This window comes from Oncorhynchus gorbuscha, linkage group LG18 (assembly GCF_021184085.1).
Source record: "Oncorhynchus gorbuscha isolate QuinsamMale2020 ecotype Even-year linkage group LG18, OgorEven_v1.0, whole genome shotgun sequence".
NCBI lineage: Eukaryota > Metazoa > Chordata > Actinopteri > Salmoniformes > Salmonidae > Oncorhynchus > Oncorhynchus gorbuscha.
Genome location: NC_060190.1, coordinates 23701795 through 23721936, shown reverse-complemented (window position 1 = coordinate 23721936; position 20142 = coordinate 23701795). Strand labels below are relative to the sequence as shown.

The window sequence follows — 20142 nt, the reverse complement described above, 5'->3', positions numbered from 1 at the left end:
GAATATGACATTAAAACATATGTTATCGTATACAGTACCAGTTAAACGTTTGGACACACCTACTCATTCAAGGGTTTTTCTTGTATTATTTTATACATTGTAGAATAGAGAAGACATCAACACATATGGAATCATGTAGTAAACAAAAAAAGTGTTAAATATTTTATGAGATAATTCAAAGTAACCACCGTTTGCCTTGATGACAGCTTTGCACACGCTTGGCTTTCTCTCAACCAGCTTCATAAGGTAGTCACCTGGAATGCATTTTAATTAATGTGTGCCTTGTTAAAAGTTCATTTGTGGAATTTCTTTCCTTAATGTGTTTGAGACAATCAGTTGTGTTGTGAAAAGTTAAGGGAAGATATACAGAAGACAGCCCTATTTAGTAAAATGCCAAGTCCATATTATGGCAAGAACAGCTGAAATAAGCAAAGAGAAATGACAGTCCATTACTTTAAGACATGGTCAGTCAATCCGGAACATTTCTAGAACTTTGAACGATTCAAGCGCAGTCGCAAAAACCATCAAGCGCTATGATGAAACTGGCTCTCATGAGGACTGCCACAGGAAATGAAGACCCAAAGTTACCTCTGTTGCAGAGGATAAGTTCATTAGAGTTGCCAGCCTCAGAAATTGCAGCCCAAATAAATTCAAGAGCAGACACATCTCAACATCAACTGTTCAGATGATACTGTGTGAAATCAGCCCTTCATGGTCATATTACTGCAAAGAAACAACTACTAAAGGACACTAAGACGACGACTAGCTTGGGCCGAGAAACAAGCAATGGACATTAGACCGGCGGAAATCTGTCCTTTAGACAGAGTCCAAATTTGAGAGACTTGTTTCCAACTGCTGCATCTTTGAGAGACGCAGAGTAGGTTAACAGATGATCTACGTATGTGTGGTTCCCACCGTGAAGCATACAGGAGGTGTGATGGTGCTTTGCTGGTGACACTGTCAGTGATTTATTTAGAATTCAAGACACACTTGACCAGCATGGTTACTACAGCATTCTGCAGTGATACGCCATCCCATCTGGTATTGGCTTAGTGAGACTACCATTTGTTTTTCAATCGGACAATGATCCAACACACCTCCAGGCTGTGTAAGGGCTATTTGACCAAGGAGAGTGATGGTGTTGCATCAGATGCCCTGGCCTCCACAATCACCCAACCAAATTGAGATGGTTTGGGATGAGTTGGACCGCAAAGTGAAGGAAAAGTACCCAACAAGTGCTCAGCATGTGGGAACTCCTTCAAGACTGTTGGAAAAGCCTTCCAGGTGAAGCTGGTTGAGAGAAAGCTTTGCACACTCTTGGCAGTCAAGACAAAAGATGGCTACTTTGAAGAATCTAAAATATATTTTGATTTGTTTAACACTTGGTTAGTACGCAACTCCATAGTTTGTCTGTCATTATTATTCTACAATGTAGAAAATAGTAAAAATAGAAAGCCTTGAATGGTTAGGTGTACAAACATTTTACTGGTACTGTATGTGCCAAATTTGTTGCGTTTATCATTAGGCTTTGCCACCCCACCAGAAGACATATTCAGCACTTAGCTCTGACAAGATCAGCATGGAGGCATCGAGAGTAAATAAGTAATGAATGAATGAGCAACAATTTTTTAGCAAGGCATACATACATTTACCCTGTGAACCAGGCAACAGGTAGCCTAGTGGTTAAGAGCGTTGGCCCAGTAACCGAAAGGTCACCATTCAAATCCCGAGCCGGCAAGGTGGAGAAATCTGCTGTTCCGCCCTTGAGCAAGGCAGTTAACCCCAAAACAACTGCTCCCCAGATGCCGATTAAGGCAGCCCCTCGCAACTCTCTGATTCAGTTAAATGTGAGACACATTTCAGTTGAATGCATTGTTGTGCAGTTCCCAAAAGGTTACATTGATAGGTACATATTTCATTCTTCACACGATTAAAGACAACACAAATCAGATGGGGAGTTAATTGGGTTATAACAGAAAGTTTATCACTGTAGTTCAATTTCAATTAGTAACAAAAAAACAATTTAATTGCACAATCTGGTGCATAAGCAAAGTCTAAAATATTTATAGTAGAGGTGCCCCCCCCCCAAAAAAAAACATTAAGGGTCCTGTGCAATTAGAATAATACGTTTTGAATAGTTGCTTTATATCTTAAGGAACTACCAGCAAAGTGTGTGAGTTGAAGTCGAACGTCTATCACCTGAGATTTGTTATTCCACTATTCCTGGAAAAAGTTACACTGACCACTAGAAGAGTTTGAAAGTCCTGTAGCCCTACGCACATGTATTCTCCAATCATCATAAAGCAAATGTTCAGCTTCGTCACCCCTTGATTAGCCCAGTAACTGGTACCCATTACCCTCCTGGTAATGAGATGTTAACAAGCACAGTTTGCATTAAGCATGAGTAGCACGAAATGGACAGGAGTAGCACGAAATGGACAGGAGTAGCACGAAATGGACAGGAGTAGCACAAAATGGACAGGAGTAGCACAAAATGGACAGGAGTAGCACAAAATGGACAGGAGTAGCACAAAATGGACAGGAGTTGCTAGAAATGCATACAAATTTATTTTTGTCATTAATATTATGAATCATATCCACCCTTAGAAAAAAGGTGGAAGCATCCAAAAAATAAAAATAAGAGACACGGGAGCATCGTGAGGCAAATCAAACACACGGCAACAGTACAGGAGCTTCTTTGAATACATGATTCATTTCTTTTTTGTTTAAAGTTCCTATTATTGCTATACCAACCACATGTGTTCCAACTAGAAATGATGAATTACAAATTATTATTCACATTATTGTGAATAACAAATTAAGGAGTCAAAAGAAAAATGAGAACTAAATACCCACCCCCATACAAATGGTAACATAAACTAACAGGCAAGCACAGTCGGAGGGCCATTCATTCTCAACGCCATTCAGGATAGTAACCAAAATATACCTCCATTATTTTCAATAAGGACTTTACTCAATTCATCAATTGAATTTCATTTAATTCCCCGAGTTGTGATGAAATGACCCTCCAACCACAGACAGGCATTTCAGTTTTAACTGAGATAAGGCTGTTGCCTCTGGAATGTTAATCTTAAAAATTGGTTCTCTTGATCAGAAAATCTCAAAGAGATCAAGTGCTGCTTATTTGGGTCCTTTCCTTTGTTCGTGGATTTTAGTGAATCATTTAAAAGCGTCAAAGACTAAAACAGCGGTGGGACTTTGTTTTAAATACGAGCTTTTCCCTACAATGACACACTGACTATTTCAGGGATTGCTGACAAGAGACCATCAATTAGATACAGAAAGTAAAAGGGAAAGAGCGGTCTACAGTCGTCCCGAATGACCCGGTCTTGTGACGATCAGAATTTAAGAGTCCACTGCTTGACGGTGGCGTCATGGGAGGTGGTCACTAGAGTGTGCTCATCTATCCAGGCCAGGCCACTGACATGGTGCAACCTGTGGGCATCTGGAAAGGGATGGGAGAACAGTCATTTCACAGTGACGGACAACAACAAACATACCGGGGCAAATGACAAGTTATCAAGAGATGCCATAAGTAAGACTAACATTTTAGATTTGGGAGTGCATATACAGTATGCGTTACTGCTAAAAAGTAGGAGTGTTTGGTTGTCCACTGAAAAGGTGTGAGCATTTTGAATGTCTTCCTGCAGAAGACGGGAAGGAATAATGCTGACTGCCATCCACTGGTGGGGAATAGAATTCATTTTGGGGACATTTGAGAAATTCTGCAAGATTCATCAGCAATTGTAATAAAAATCTAAGATGCTTTGTCATTTGTCAGAGGCACTGAAAAGTGTATTATTTTAAGCTTTTGTTGTCCAGACAAAAAGCTAAGTAGCTGCACAAAAAGGTATATTTAGCTACCTCTAAATGTTTGCTACAGAAAGGAGGAGAGGTGGTGACAGTATCCATTCAAACCTTCAGTTTCCATCGTGTTGGTTTGAAATATCTGGATCCGGTTACACAGGGGCAGCCCAACCGGGGGTTAAATCAATACTTTGTGTGTATACCTCTGCTCACTGAATACTATTTTGGCCCTCACCTGGGATCTTCAGTCTCTTGTCTGCGTCATTCACTGTCCAAACATAGACCATCATGTCCATCCCACCACTGGCAAAGTGCTCATTGTCGGGAGACCAGGCCAGGGTGACCACTTTTGCATGGTGTCCATAAAAATCATTTTTGACCTGTTCAAGGGGGATAAACAGAAATGGATGCAGAATCCACCATGGAAAATAAAGTCTACTCCACACGACTGATAGATATTCATAAACCCAAATTGCATTCGCTGTTCATTGGGCTTTAGGAATAGATTTCTTGTAAACACGTTTATAAAAGTCTAGCATTCAGGACAGCGAATACGGAGGAACGCGTTAATGAGGCTTATTTTTGCAAATTTCGCTTTAGAGGGATATGAGAAGCTGCGTACCGAGTAATTGTCTGCCACTGTGAAGACTGTGACGACCTTCTTCTCGTCAGTGACGGCCAGGTAGGCGCCATCTTTGGAGTAGGCCATGTCTGTGACTGGCCCCTTGGCCTCCACACTCTTCCCCTCGTCCTTCAGAGTGTTGCCTTGGACAGAATACAAGCGGACCTTTCCATCCTGCCAGGAGGAGAGCGAGAGGTGGCAATGAGAAATGCCAATGACAAGGGGAGAAATATATAGTAGTTTGATCTGACCCAGAAAGAAATAACTTTAGCGTGCAGTTTTTAAGTACATTCTGAAGTGTTTCATAGCAATGATTAATTGTGCCCCTGATGCAAGTGTAAACATGTCATATTTTGCCAAGCAGTATGTTAAGACATCGTCCCAATAGATCTTGAAATTCCATTTTTTTTCTGAGCCAATACCACAATATAATAGTTCCAGTTCAAATGAAGTTGCTATAGGGAGACTTACTGCCCCGCCCACTGCCGCAGTGCTGCCCCCTGGGTGGATTGCTCCTGCTTCCGGCTCGTAGTCCAGACTGTCCAGCGTGAACACCTTCTTCTTGTCTTTCAAAAACACCACCTGAGGACCATCACACACAGTCAACATTAACATTATCTACAGCACAGACAAACCACAGCCTCGTTCTGAGTCAATTAAAAATGTATTTAGACCCCCCCCCCAACCCAGACTACAATACCCTCCAACTATGATGCCTGCATGACATGAGTGGGCACACGTCAGGAGATGACTTGGGTTACCTGTCCGATGCACACAGCCAAAGCGAGCCCCCCCTGCTGCTACTGACACATGTTTAGGTTGGACGTCCATCTTTACCAGGTTGGAAGCACTGACAAAAAAAACAACAAAGTACCATTGAATCCTTTTTCCCCATTAAACATGGACCTTTAAGTCCTCTGGGTGAAAAATCTATGTCTGATGTCAATAGATCCCTATTAACATGTACTTTCCCCTCTTAATAAAATGTGTATCAAAGGATGTGTCAAATATAGATGTTGCTCCGGGTTTATAAATGAACATAATGTATGGACATCAAAACTGCTGGCGCTTGCCCAATGAGAATAAGTGAACATGACAAAGCTGCCCTAACTACAGATAAGAACACAACATAAAAATATTCCATAGGAAGCTGTTCAAGGGTTCGGTGAAAATGTATCCCCCTCTCATGTCAGGATAAGTTCTAAAAAAAAAAAATCACACAATGCTAAGTGCACTTCTGGTGTTCCACCTTAAAGCCGATCGCGTCTGGACCCACCTGTACTCTTTCTTGGTCACGCTGGTGAAGCGAACCGTGTCGTCCATGCTGCAGGTCACCAGCTGGTCAGCATCGTCCACAGCCATCTTGGTGACCAGGTTGCTGTGGCCCTTCCCTGAGAAGTCATTGTTCTCCCCGGTCTCCGCGTCCCAGTAATGTGGAGGCCACAGTTAAGGATCATCTGACAGACCAGGAAAGGGCAGTGGAGCAGGTCTCATGGGCTTAACTTAAAAAAGCAAGGGACCATAAAGGCGGTGTGGGCCTCCTGCTAATCTACCCGAGACGATGACGTCAGCTGCAGCTATGGGACATATGCGGAAATGGCTATTAGATTTTATGTGAGTCTTCATAAGTGCCAATTATGCTGTTGGATTCTGCATACACAAAGGCATTGAATATTAGAACTTGAGGGTATTTATTAGCCTCATGTTCCAAATGCCAACCAGACCCCATTATATAAATCCCCATTCACTCAGGGGAAATGGACTCAGCGGAAAGCGCCGCTCATCGTTAAGAGGCTTCAGTGTTGACACAGCATGCCCTCCTCCCAGTGAAAGGATATTGATGTGCCCGTCATGGCTGCCCGAGTAGATGTAAGAACGCCCCCCGTTTTTGTGAACCGTCAAGGACTGAATGGATTTGCTGTGACCCTGTAAGGCACATGATAAAGAGAGACGTATTGTTTAGCACCCAGTCATCAAATGATTAGTGGAGAAGAACATTCATTCAGTTGGACTCAAAACCATTAGTTGTGACACTTTCAGTTCGGGCACGATGTCAGCATTTCAAATCAATGAGCAACTTTTAGCGTTCTCCAGAAAACTGTCAAATTAACTATTGAATTTTGGCTGGCGAGAACCACTTGTATGCCATTTCCTGTCCTGTCAATGAGCTACGTGCATGTGGTGAGCAACAAGTGGCATGAGAATCAGTTTTTTTAAAAGGATGATTTTGTGATCAGGATAACGATGTTGTTCATAGAGTGCTTATCATGTAAATAAATCCGCTAGGAACCGTTTCTGGGCGGTCCGTCCAAAATCAGGAGATAAAGCCTGCCAGTCGTGTCTAAAGAGTTCAAAAGAAAACCCTAATCTTAACAACCCCTCCAGCCCCGACTCTGGATCCCCAACTCCTTTAAGCTGCTTTCACACTATGAACATATAACATTCTGAAAATTGTGTTGTGTTAAAGAAAGCGTTGGGCTGACCTTGATGGTGCGGAGCGGCCGGTCGGGGTTGCTCTTGTCCAGGTAGTTGATGTAGCCAGACAGGGAGACGCTGAGCAGGTGGTCATTCTGCCACAGGCAGCCCAGCTGCTGGTCCATTACGTCGGCACCCATGTTGAAGGTGGTGAGGGCCGTGCTGGTGCCTACGTCCCAAAGCTTCACTGTCTTGTCGCCCGAGGCAGAGATGAGCTGGGAGCTGTCGGGGCTCCAGCTCACCTGGAGGAGAACAGAGGGAAGGAGTCGACACAGGGTCACAGATTGGAAGCGTCAAATCACTGTCGGTTATCACAGTGCTTTCAGCAGAAATCTGTTCAGTTACAGTTTCTCTTGTGGTATAAGCATGACAATTTTCCTTGCTCAAAAACTTTATCAAATACAAAAGGAGGCATGGAGTAGAAGTAAATTAATCCACAAATATGTATAGAATTTCATGTGTGTTAAGTGACTGTGCCAGTGATAAACATAATTACTGATCATATCTACCAAGAGATGATGCTTGGGTCATGGCCAGGAACACAGGCTTAGGCTGGCAAGCTTTTAAGCAACTGAGGAATCATTGTGCAAGACAAATCAGAAAGGCTAAACCTGATTATTATGTAACCGCTCTTTCGGATTGTAATGGGAACCTGGCTAAATGTAAAAAATAAATGCAAATTTGGAAACCTGTCAAATCCCTAAAGGGTTCTACTTCCTCCGCCAAAACAAATTAATTCAGACGCTGGCCTCATTACAGAAAGAAAAAAAAAGCCACCATTGATGCATTAAAAACCACCATTTTATTTCAGAGGGCTCTCTTTGAAAGAACTTAAGCCCATCATTGTGAATATTGGTCTGGTTGCCGATAGGGGACTATTTAAAGTAAGCTTTGACTATTTACAGAAAAATAAGTCCTAGATACTTTGCTAGCAATAGATGAGAAACCCACAGGGGCCGACAAATTTGATCCTGGTCTGTTTAAGTGTGCAGTGCCCATCATTGTTGGCTCAATAACACACATTATTCATTTAACATTGTGAACAGGAAATACGCAAAAAAGTATGGAAATTAGCTTGTGCCACTCCATAAGGGCGGGGAGAGTAGTGATCATTGTTGCCCCATTTCAAGGCTTCCTTGTCTGAGATTCTTGAATCCTTGGGTATATTTACAACTTTGCTATTTAAAATCTGACAAATGTATTTTGAATATAAACCAAATCAGGGTTTAGGCCTGGGCGTAGCGCCATCTCAGCAACCAACTGTAGTTAATGAGCTTGTCAATGCTTTAGACAAACTAAATACGCTGCTTTGTTTGTGGACCTGTCAAAAGCTTGATACTGTTGATCATGTTATTTTATTGGATGAGTTTTCCTCAATAGGCCTGAGTTCGGACGCCTGCCTTTTCAGTCATGATTGATGTAGTTAAATCTGAATGAGAGTACAAAAAGGGGTTGAGCGTCACTATTTACATAAAAACCATTGGTCAATCTGTTAAAAATGGTAAACGTCATCTATATGCCGATGATACCATTATGCGTGCCATTGACCTGACCGTAGATCTGGCTCTGTTAAAACTGATCGGATTTTATAGCTATGAAGGAATCCCGTGCGGATTTAAAAGTTGTGCTTAATACAGGCAAAATGAAAGACATGTTTTTAAACTCTCGTAAGGTTTCAGATGAACTACATGTTCACTCAGATGGTTCTCCAAATTCTCCTTTGTTTTGTTACCGGTGACAGTTGAGACACGTATCGTGTCATCCTGCAACAAAAAGGTTGGCTGGACTTCGCTAGACACGTAGATCTCTACATTAGGCCCCTTCTGCTCACAAGGCCCTACTTCATGAACTTTCGTCTTATCTAACACTGCTGTTGAAGTACAGACACACCCGAGTTGCATAACCCATTCACAGGATTGGTTAACTCTTGAGGTTCCCACAGTCTCCACTGAGCTAGGTAAAGCTGCTTTTATTTGTATTTACATTTTGTTCCAGCTATACAGTGCATCACACTTCATATTGATGTGCTATATATACACACACACTTTATGGGGGGGTAGAACATCAATATTTCTGTTGTGTATATATATATAGGGCAAATGTGTAAAAGACCAAGGTCTCAATGTCTACCCTGTTAAAATAACAAGGGTCAATCAAAAACATTAATTAGAAAAAAAACACAAAAAACAAGCATTGTTGGGGTATACAAGATTAAATAATTTCTTAGTGGGAAATTAAATTAAGTAGGTCTTTTCACAGGAATAGATTGCACTTCTAATTTGAAAAGGAAAGCATCCATTTAGCTTGTTTACATTCAAGCCCCTCTGGAAGACGACATGGCCATTTTAATCTGGGACTGGGTGTTCACCCCCCCTCATCATTGGAGCCTGACAAGCTATGCTGTGTGGCGGGGGGGGGATACAAGTTTCCATTCTCAGCAGGCTAAAGTAAAAACCCAATGACGACACGTTTCAAACCACAAGTCAGAGTTGAACGTTGACGTGGAAAATAAAAACGATACGGAAGCCTGCGAGGTACTTACGGCATAGACTCCTCCCTCGTGGGCCTTGGCTCCGCCCAGAGCGCAAATCTTCTCACCAGTCTTTCCGTCGTACAGGAAGATCTAGGAAAACAGTAGCGAGTAAGAACCAGCAACGTAGGGTAAAATTGCTTCCGTTCACCATCAGGAAGAAACACGTGATTGCTACTGCCTACAGTCAGCAATTGTTGCTTCACTGAAATGTGTCTGACATAATGTGTTAATTCACAGCCGTTTCCTACTGTACTCTTACTCCCCTCCAACAAACTAGAACTACACTCAACATCATATGCATTTGGACAGTGAAGCTACATTTTATGGGGATCTATACTCCAGAACTTTGGAATGGAGATCAAATGATTCACGAGGCGAGAGTACAGAAGATCACCTTTTATTCGATGTTTCCATACATCGGTTGTAGCATTTAGAAATGATTGCACTTTATGCATCTAGCCCCCCCCCATTTGAAGAGTATTTTGGACAAATTCACTTGGTGTATAAAGTAACTAATAAAGTAACCAATAGTTCAGTATTTGGTCCCATATTCCTTGCAAGCAATGACGGCATCGAGCTTTTGACTCTAAACTCTGCTGCATTTACGGTTTGTTTTGCCAAATAGTATCTGAATGGTGACTGGAGTAATTTGATTTCTAAGTGAGTAGATAAGATGTTTATTAACATGGCTTAATCATAATCCTAAGAAAAATCATGAATAATGATGAGTGAGAAATGTAGAGGCTACAACAAAACATGCTGATCTTTTTACCATCACCAATAACAGGGGCAGTTATAAAAAAAAAGGGGGGGGGGGGGGTAAGATCTTGGTGCCTCTAACTTCCCCACTCATCATCATCGTCCAGAATCTTGGTAGCATCCATATGAATGTAGAAGTGTTCATGAAAATCTATTCTTATTTACAAAATACTCCAATGACAATACGTTATTCAGTTGCTATATTAGGCATAACAAAAACTGTTTCTCTAACAATTAAGACAGGATGTCAATGCTCTAGCATCAGTTGTGGGTTTTGAGACAACCTTAGTGATGCTGGGTACCTGGAGCAGCTCACGTACTCACCTGACCGTCGGCGCCAGCCGTACAAAACCGGTTCCCGTCTGGAGAGAAACGCACGCAGTTGACAAACCTGCTGTGGTCCTAGGATGGGGTAGAGCGGGAGAAGGAGAGATTGTTAAGACACTTCAGGCCATTCCAAAAAGCAGGATTATAAATTAAGCCAGCTAACTTTTATAAAAAGTCAAATATAACTCTGGATTTTCTGGTTGATTTAAGAGGGCTACATTCGTATGTTGGTTGTTGTCGCCAAGTCAATTATACCGTGTCAAGTTTAAGTCTATTTCTTGAAAATATTAAAGTTATTTCAAGCAGCTTACTCATTGGAACCAGCTTTCAGGAACAGCCACCCCCTTCTCTTTTAAAAAGAGAATATGCACACACAGAAGGGACAACCTACTTCTGGAGACCCTTAGGGGAAATACAAAGAAATCTCTGTTTCATTTCATAAGGCTCCCTTTTCAACCTGCAATGACACCATCTGCTAGATCACACAAGTCTCATGCATCTGGTCATGGAACTACACGGAGCTCAGAATGGCATGAACATTTCCAAATACAAATGTTTTCAGCAATCGGGAATTGCCAAAGAAACTTTATCTAAAACGCAATGCTCTTAAGATGCCGCCATCTAGGAGTGCATGCTGGTTAGACGAATCAGGTTTGAGAAACATTTACACAGACAGACGCAACATTCTGACAACACATTCTTGTCCAATTTGACTACTGAAACCACATCCAAGGCCTATTTTTAGAGCACTGAAAAGGGGGATCCCTTAGAGTCCTAACTAACAGAGGAAATGGTAGTGCTGAACACTATATCATCTACAGCAGAAGTGATGTGCGGACATTGCTTAAAGAATAATTACAGCATGGTGGGGTAAACAGACATATGAACAGTGAGTGCGTTTGTTTAATGTTCAGCTCGTTGCAAGGCTTGCCATGATTTCTGAAGACATACTCCAAGCCAAAGCACGACACTTAGCTCTTCCCAAAATAAACAAAAGCATTTATTTTATTAGGGTCATCTCCCCTCTCCCCAGATTTGTTGCCAAGCTACCCTACGGCACTCAAATTGGGATGCGTAAGCACCGAATGTATATGGACGTGGTCCAAGACAAACAGTGATTGGTGGTAGCCTGTTGCAAAGCCAAGTCCAAACAGACAGCTTTCTTGCTAAAGGGCAGTTGGGGGAAATGCAAAAAACAAAAACAAAAAAAAAAGAAGTTAAATTGCTAAACAATGACTGCGCCAAGACCGGTAGTGTTTGGTAGGCATACTGCACAAAAATGTTTTTACTGAATAAGTTGGTAGTAGACTGTACTTCCCTTTTTGAAAATGTAGCAATGCCATTAACAAACATATAGATTTTAAAGGGGGTTCTGGACTATGTAACATGTGAATGGACAAACAAAAAAATAAAACATGCTGTGAAAGCAAAGAGTGGAACAAACTGAGAACCACTCAAAAAAGTAGCTAAGAAAATAAACACAGGCCCAAGACCAGAGTACTTCCCCTTGACCACATCTCTATATGTACACGACAAATGGAGAAGGCTTTTCATCAGAAATAAAAACATTTGACCAGACTAATTCCAGCAGAAGATTAGCACGACAAACAAAGTTACCAAAGTATATCTCCTCTCTTTTACAAGAAAACAAAGTAGACTTGATGCCTTCCATGGCCAACAAATGTATTCAAGTATTCACAATAGGGGTAACACCGCCATAAGACAAACACCAAAGGGCCAATACAGACTTAGGAAATGTACATCCACAGGTGTGGCATTTCAAGAAGCATGATCATTACACAGGTGCACCTTGTACTGGGGACAATAAAAGGCCACTCTAAAATGTGCAGTTCTCACAAAATGTCACAGATGTCTCAAATTGACATGCTGACTGCAGGAATGTCCACCAGAGCTGTTGCTAGAGAACTGAATGTTTATTTCGCTACCATAAGCCTTCTCAAACATCTACATAAAATTTGGTAGCGTGTCAAACAGGGCTCACAACCACAGACCACGTGTAACCACACCAGCCCAGGACCTCCACATCCAGCTTCTTCACCTGCACAAACAATCTCGGGGAAGCTCATCAGGGTCTTGACTGCAGTTCGACGTCGGAACCAACTTCAGCACATTGGAGAAGTGTGCTCGTCGCAGATGAATCCTGGTTTCAACTGTACCAGTCAGATGGCAGACAGTGTGTATGGCGTTGTGTGGGTGAGCAGTTTGCTGATGTCAACGTTGTGAACGGAGTGTCCCAGATTGGAGGCGGTGTAATGGTATGGGCAGGCATAAGCTACAGACAACGAACAATTGCATTTTATTACTTTTAATGCATAGTGATAACGTGACGAGATCCTGAGGCCCTTTGTCGTGCCATTCATCCTCCGCCATCACCTGATGTTTCAGCATCATGCACGGCCCCATGTCGCAAGGATCTGTACACAATTCCTGGAAGCTGAAAATGTCCCAGTTCTTCCATTGCCTGCAGTGGGACAACATGCCACAGGCCACCAACAGCCTGATCAACTCTATGCAACGGAAATGGTCACACCATTTGAATTAAGGTATCCGTGAACAACAAATGCATATGTATTCCCAGTCATGTGAAATCCATAGATTAGGCCCAGGCCAATTTCCTTGTCTGAACTGTAACTCAGTAAAATCTCTGAAATTGTTACATTTTTGACACATTTGTTCAGTATAAAACAGGTGTAATTTATATTTACAACTCCCTTATCCAAACAGATGAATCATTTACCTAGCTTTTATCAAGTTGTAAATTACAGTGCATGGAGAGTGATGGTATTTCTATCAGGGAAAAATTAAGTAGATGGGATGCTTCTTCCACTTGGAACAGGTCGGTTAACTAGAGCTTATTCATGGTTTCCTCATGTGTAAAGGTGATGGAATTAAGTTATGTCTCTGCCACAACTTTATTTGATCTATTCCACAAACAAATAGCGGGTGAATACCATGCTATTCCCTTACTTAATTTAACGATCAGCTATGCTTGGAAAGAAGTGCATAAAAGGAAATTCGGGTCTATTTACTTGCACTTAACTGAAGTCGGAATTCACCCAAGTGAATCCGGCCCATGGTATAAAAGTCAATAGTCAGGACAACAGTTAGAGACCTATATACAATTCCCTCCCAACCACACACTGATGGACATTGAGAACCAGTTCCAATATTTTCCTCTGGAACCTCACACACTCACTGTGATTGAGAACTTGAACTTGAAAGGTGGTCCCTCAAAGAAGGCTCCACAATTGTCATCGCTTCCAGAGATCAGACGGTAGGGGCGAGTCTGCTTGATATCCACGCTGTTGATGACTTTGGAGTGGCCCGAGATCTCTCCCACAGAGGAGCCAGTGTCCCACAGGAACACAGCCCCGAACCTGGGAGGAAGAACAAACATTTTTTTTAAATAAAGTGAGACAGGAAATTACAAAACTTTCACCAAGAGAGCCAGAATCAAATCTAAACAAGTGCATGGGTGATTGCAAAGTTCCCATTATCCAATAAGAAAAATTCATTTTAGGGGAGAAAAAAAAGTATTCATGTCCCAAAATGCAGTCCTGAGGGGAGGAGGTCAAAAAAAAAAAAAGTCTAACATGATATGTAACATAGTGGAATATTGAATTTATCAGATACTGGGATGTTCACTTTAAGAACAGGGGTGGCCACAACTGTTTCAAGAGAGGTAAGTGTTCAGAGAACATAGAAGGATTTTTATCAATTTTAATAGGAACTGTCGCCTTAACCAAAAATCAGCATTATTATTGGGATCTGTTTCAAAACAATGTCTGACGCCCACTGAACACAACCCTGACTCAGGTTCTCAAATTCAAATCAGGTGTTTTAATTCTGATGTGGAACAAAAGCCTGCACACCCTGTAACGTGTTGATGACTGCTGACCTAAAGCTTATACAATTGTCAATGACATTCAACCATTGTTCGCCAATGTGTACATACTGCACTGTTAGCAAAACTGGTGAGCTTATTTGGAAGACAAGTGTGCAGGCTCCATGTCCCGGTCCTGCACTAGGCCCTATAGACTCACTTCTCACGTCCCTCTCCCACACAAGCAATCCTTTTGCTGTCCTCAGTCCATGCGATGTCCTTGATTTTCCCCCCGAAAGGCTGGTACTCATACTTCAGCAGGTGTTCCTTCTGGGTCGTGTCCCAGATACGGATCTTACCAGACACATCTGTAGAAAACATTACATTTGAACGTTGCAGATTAGGCCTCACTCCCATGAAAATGATCTCCGGCCATTTGGCTCTATGCAAATGACACAATCTCCACAGAATAAACATGCATGAGATGACTCTAGGTACATGCAAGACACCTATAGTTGGTCTTTTCACCATACACAATGAAGACGCCAAATCCATTGACAGAAGCGATGCAAGTGAATTGGAAAAGCTTTCCCGTCTCTTGGCATCTGAAGCATGATAAGACATGATAACCCATAGCTACCTCCAGAAGCAATGTAGAAGCCACTGGGGGCGTACTTGGCGACAGTAACCTGATGAGGGTGCTCAGTGTAGATATCAGCTATGGCAGGGTTCTGTCAGAGATTAAGCAGAACTCTAACATTAGTAAAGGTTGTCTCACACCAGCCATCCCAGGAATACTTTTTAAATGCACACAGCTGCAATATAGACTGGGGAAGAGGTTATATCCTATAATAAATCTGACCAGGCAGCCCAGATCACATATTATACTCTCCATGAACACACTCAGATATAGGCCTGTGAGTTGAAGGTTATCAGCTGTCAACAGTGGCAGGTGATACATTGATTGGATTGAAATAATTACATTAATGTTCCTGATGATTACGCTCTTTCCATTGGTATAGAGGAAGTTGTTGCCTTTGGGATCGCCACCTAGGACTTTGGCGACTCCTCGTTCCATCTGCGGGAGGCTGGCAAATACATGCTCTGTGTGAATGACACAAAAAAAAGCATGTTATTATTATTGCTATCTGATTATAGGCATGTCATAAGTTAGTCTAGGCATTGACCTATGTGGTTGGTAAATAACCCACACAACGATAAACAGTGGTAGTAAAAACAGACAAAGCAAAAGTGTACTTCAAAATCAACTAATACAAACTGAATAACACTATAGTTTGTATTATGTAAATATGCCAGGTCATTGAAATACATGCATATATATATTTTTTTTTACAATTATTTAACTAGGCAAGTCACATGTATATGTAAATAGCAGTCTGACACAAAGACAATAACTAGAGGGCGACATCTACCTCTGCTTTTAGCTAATCAATGTAAAAATGTCAACTATGCGCACGACTGTAATAGATTTGCTAAAATCACGCACAACGACCCACATTATGTGAATTGTCATTGCGTTGCATATTTCGTATGGCAATTTCAAAACCGAGTAGGTTCACTTTCAAGCTCCATCCAATAAGAGGAAAATCACCTCAATTACGAATGGGCAGCTATTTATACACAGGGACCTTGGCAGCGGTGTGACGGCTTTCAAGACAAGAAACGTGATTGAAAATGCAAATTGGGCGAGGTTTGTGCAATATACACGTAGCAGGCTAGCTAGCTGCTTCTCCAGTGAAGCACTTAATTTATTCTGAGGAAGCGATTAAAGGCCCGCCTTTATTGTATATTGTTTCAAAAAGCTAAATAAATTAATCGACTTACTCAATTCATATGACATGTTCGCTGATTTTGTATTAATTCCTCCGAATGAATGACACACCAAACCTCACTGATCCACCGGCTAGTCTAGACTGCTAATCGCACAAACACGGAAGCAAACGCCACTCTCGGTATGCCTTGCCTTGCCCATATATAGTAAACTCCGACGAGAGCAGCCGCTGACTTGCGATCACTTGCCTATTGAGGAAATGACGTTTGCTTGAATAGTGTAGTTTAAGAAGATACCCAACAAGGTAAATATAAAACACTTTGAAACTTTGCCCCAGAGGTTATGGAGGATGTGATGACAAATAGGTAAAAAGCTATTTTAAAATGTTTAGCAGCTATTAGCATTGGGTGTGGGGTTGGTGGATTCCCAGGTGTATTAGTGGCCGGTGATGTTAATGAAGGAAAACTGAAATCCATTTTAACACATTTCTCCCAACGTGTCACCTGTGCAACTAGATGCAAAAACAACTCTAGATCACCTTTACTCCACACACAGAAACGCATACAAAGCTCGCCCTCCATTTGGCAAATCTGACCATATCTCTATCCTCCTGATTACAATTTATAAGCAGACTCAAACAGGAAGTACCAATACAGAAGTGGTCCGATGAAGGGGATGCTAAGCTACAGGACTGTTTTGCTAGCACAGACTGGGATATGTCCCAGGATTTATCTGATGACATTGAGGAGTTTACCACATTAGTCACCGGCTTCATTAATAAGTGCATGACGATGTCCTCCCCACAGTGACCGTACATACATATCCCAACCAGAAGCCATGGATTACAGGCAACATCCTCACAAAGTTAAAGGCTAGAGCTGCCGCTTTCAAGGAGAGAGACACTAATCCGGACACATAAGAAATCCCGTTACTACCTCTGATGAGCCATCAAACAGGCAATGCGCCAATACAGGACTAAAATCGAATCCTACTACGCCGGCTCTGACTTTCATCGAGTGTGGCAGGACTTGCAAACTATCACAGATTGATTGATTGATAATCAAATTTTATTTATATAGCCCTTCGTACATCAGCTGATATCTCAAAGTGCTGTACAGAAACCCAGCCTAAAACCCCAAACAGCAAGCAATGCAGGTGTAGAAGCACCTTACAAAAGGAAAACCAGCCGCAAGCTGCTCAGCAACGCGAGCCTAACAGACAAGTTAAGGCCTTCTATGCTTGCTTCGAGGCATGCAACACTGAACCATGCATGAGAACGACAGCTGTTCGGGGCGACTGTGTGATCACACTCTCCATAGGTTAACATTCACAAGGCCGCAGGGCCAGACAGATTACCAGGATGCATGCTCAGAGTATGCACTGACCAGCTGGCAAGTGGCTTCACTAAAATGTTCTATCCTCTCCCTGACCCCGTATATAATACCTACATGTTTCAAGCAGACCAACATAGTTACTGTGTCCAATAACGCCAAAGTAACCTGTCTAAAGGACTATCGCCCCATAGCACTCACATCTGTAGCCATCTGTAGCCATTCAGTTGACTAGTCATTCAACTGAGACTGCTCTCCTCTGTATCACGGAGGCGCTCCGCACTGCTAAAGCTAACTCTCTCTCCTCTGCTCTCATCCTTCTAGATCCTTCTAGATCTATCGGCTGCCTTCGATACTGTGAACCATCAGATCCTCCTCTCCACCCTCTCCGAGTTGGGCATCTCCGGCGCGGCCCACGCTTGGATTGCGTCCTACCTGACAGGTCGCTCCTACCAGGTGGCGTGGCGAGAATCTGTCTCCTCACCACGCGCTCTCACCACTGGTGTCCCCCAGGGCTCTGTTCTAGGCCCTCTCCTATTCTCGCTATACACCAAGTCACTTGGCTCTGTCATAACCTCACATGGTCTCTCCTATCATTGCTATGCAGACGACACACAATTAATCTTCTCCTTTCCCCCTTCTGATGACCAGGTGGCGAATCGCATCTCTGCATGTCTGGCAGACATATCAGTGTGGATGACGGATCACCACCTCAAGCTGAACCTCGGCAAGACGGAGCTGCTCTTCCTCCCGGGGAAGGACTGCCCGTTCCATGATCTCGCCATCACGGTTGACAACTCCATTGTGTCCTCCTCCCAGAGCGCTAAGAACCTTGGCGTGATCCTGGACAACACCCTGTCGTTCTCAACCAACATCAAGGCGGTGGCCCGTTCCTGTAGGTTCATGCTCTACAACATCCGCAGAGTACGACCCTGCCTCACACAGGAAGCGGCGCAGGTCCTAATCCAGGCACTTGTCATCTCCCGTCTGGATTACTGCAACTCGCTGTTGGCTGGGCTCCCTGCCTGTGCCATTAAACCCCTTCAACTCATCCAGAACGCCGCAGCCCGTCTGGTGTTCAACCTTCCCAAGTTCTCTCACGTCACCCCGCTCCTCCGTTCTCTCCACTGGCTTCCAGTTGAAGCTCGCATCCGCTACAAGACCATGGTGCTTGCCTACGGAGCTGTGAGGGGAACGGCACCTCAGTACCTCCAGGCTCTGATCAGGCCCTACACCCAAACAAGGGCACTGCGTTCATCCACCTCTGGCCTGCTCGCCTCCCTACCACTGAGGAAGTACAGCTCCCGCTCAGCCCAGTCAAAACTGTTCGCTGCTCTGGCCCCCAATGGTGGAACAAACTCCCTCACGACGCCAGGACAGCGGAGTCAATCACCACCTTCCGGAGACACCTGAAACCCCACCTCTTTAAGGAATACCTAGGATAGGATAAGTAATCCCTCTCACTCCCCCCCCCTTTAAGATTTAGATGCACTATTGTAAAGTGACTGTTCCACTCAATGTCATAAGGTGAATGCACCAATTTGTAAGTCGCTCTGGATAAGAGCGTCTGCTAAATGACTTAAATGTAAATGTAAATTCAATTATTTGAAAGGCTAGTCATGGCTGACATCCTGGACCCACTGCGATTTGCATACCGCCACAACAGATCCACAGATGATGCAATCTCTATTGCACTCTGGATCCTGAACTTCCTGCCGGGCCGCCCCAAGGTGGTGAGAGTAGGCAACAACACATCTGCCACACTGACAACACGGGAACCTCTCAGGGGTTAAAGTTTAGTCCCCTCTGTACTCCCTGTTCACCCACAACTACGTGGCCATGCACGACTCCAACACTATGATTAAGTTTGCCAATGACACAACGGTGGTGGGCTTGATCACCAACAACGGTGAGACCGCCTATAGGGCCGAGGTCAGAGACCTGGCAGTGTGGTGTCAGGACAACAGATCCTCAAAGAGTTCTACAGCTGCACCATTGAGAGCATCTTGACTGGCTGCATCACTGCTTGGTAAGGCAACTGCAAGGTGCTACTGAGGGTAATGTGTACATCACTGGGGCGAGCTCCCTGCCACCCAGGATCTCTATACCAGGCAATATCAGTGGAAGGCCCAGAAAAGACTCAAGCCACCCAAGTAATATATGCCATTTAATATATGCCATTTAGCAGACGCTTTTATCCAAAGCGACTTACAGTCATGTGTGCATACATTCTACGTATGGGTGGTCCCGGGGATCGAACCCACTACCCTGGCGTTACAAGCGCCATGCTCTACCAACTGAGCTACAGAAGGACCACAAGTCATAGACTGTTCTCTCTGTTACCGCATGGCAAATGTTACCGATGCACCAAGTCTGGAACCCAGAGGACCCTCAACAGCTTCTATCCCCAAACCACAGTAACTAAATAAATAGTTATTTAAATAGTTAACCAAATAGCTGCCCGGACTTTCTGCATTGACCCTTTTTGCACTAACTTCTTTTGACTCATAAACTCCTGCTACTGTTTATTATCTATGTATTATCCATCGACCTCAATTATCTTGTATCCCATGTATATAGCCAAGTTATCATTACCCATTGAGTATTTATTATTTAGTGTTATTACTTTTC

The 20142-nt window shown here is 43.1% G+C and overlaps 1 protein-coding gene across 1 annotated transcript; it reads right to left on the bottom strand.

Annotated features, from left to right (window-relative positions):
• Nucleotides 1–2551: 2551 nt before the first annotated feature.
• On the bottom strand, nt 2552–16392 carry LOC124003451 (WD repeat-containing protein 1-like). The gene is given in 16 exon segments (XM_046311720.1): nt 2552–3466; nt 4064–4208; nt 4451–4624; nt 4922–5032; nt 5212–5247; nt 5249–5300; nt 5727–5883; nt 6289–6376; nt 6934–7167; nt 9468–9548; nt 10542–10619; nt 13762–13942; nt 14609–14756; nt 15029–15119; nt 15371–15492; nt 16234–16392. Coding segments are annotated over 16 exon segments (1821 nt in total). The 5' UTR covers nt 16250–16392; the 3' UTR covers nt 2552–3359.
• Nucleotides 16393–20142: the final 3750 nt, after the last annotated feature.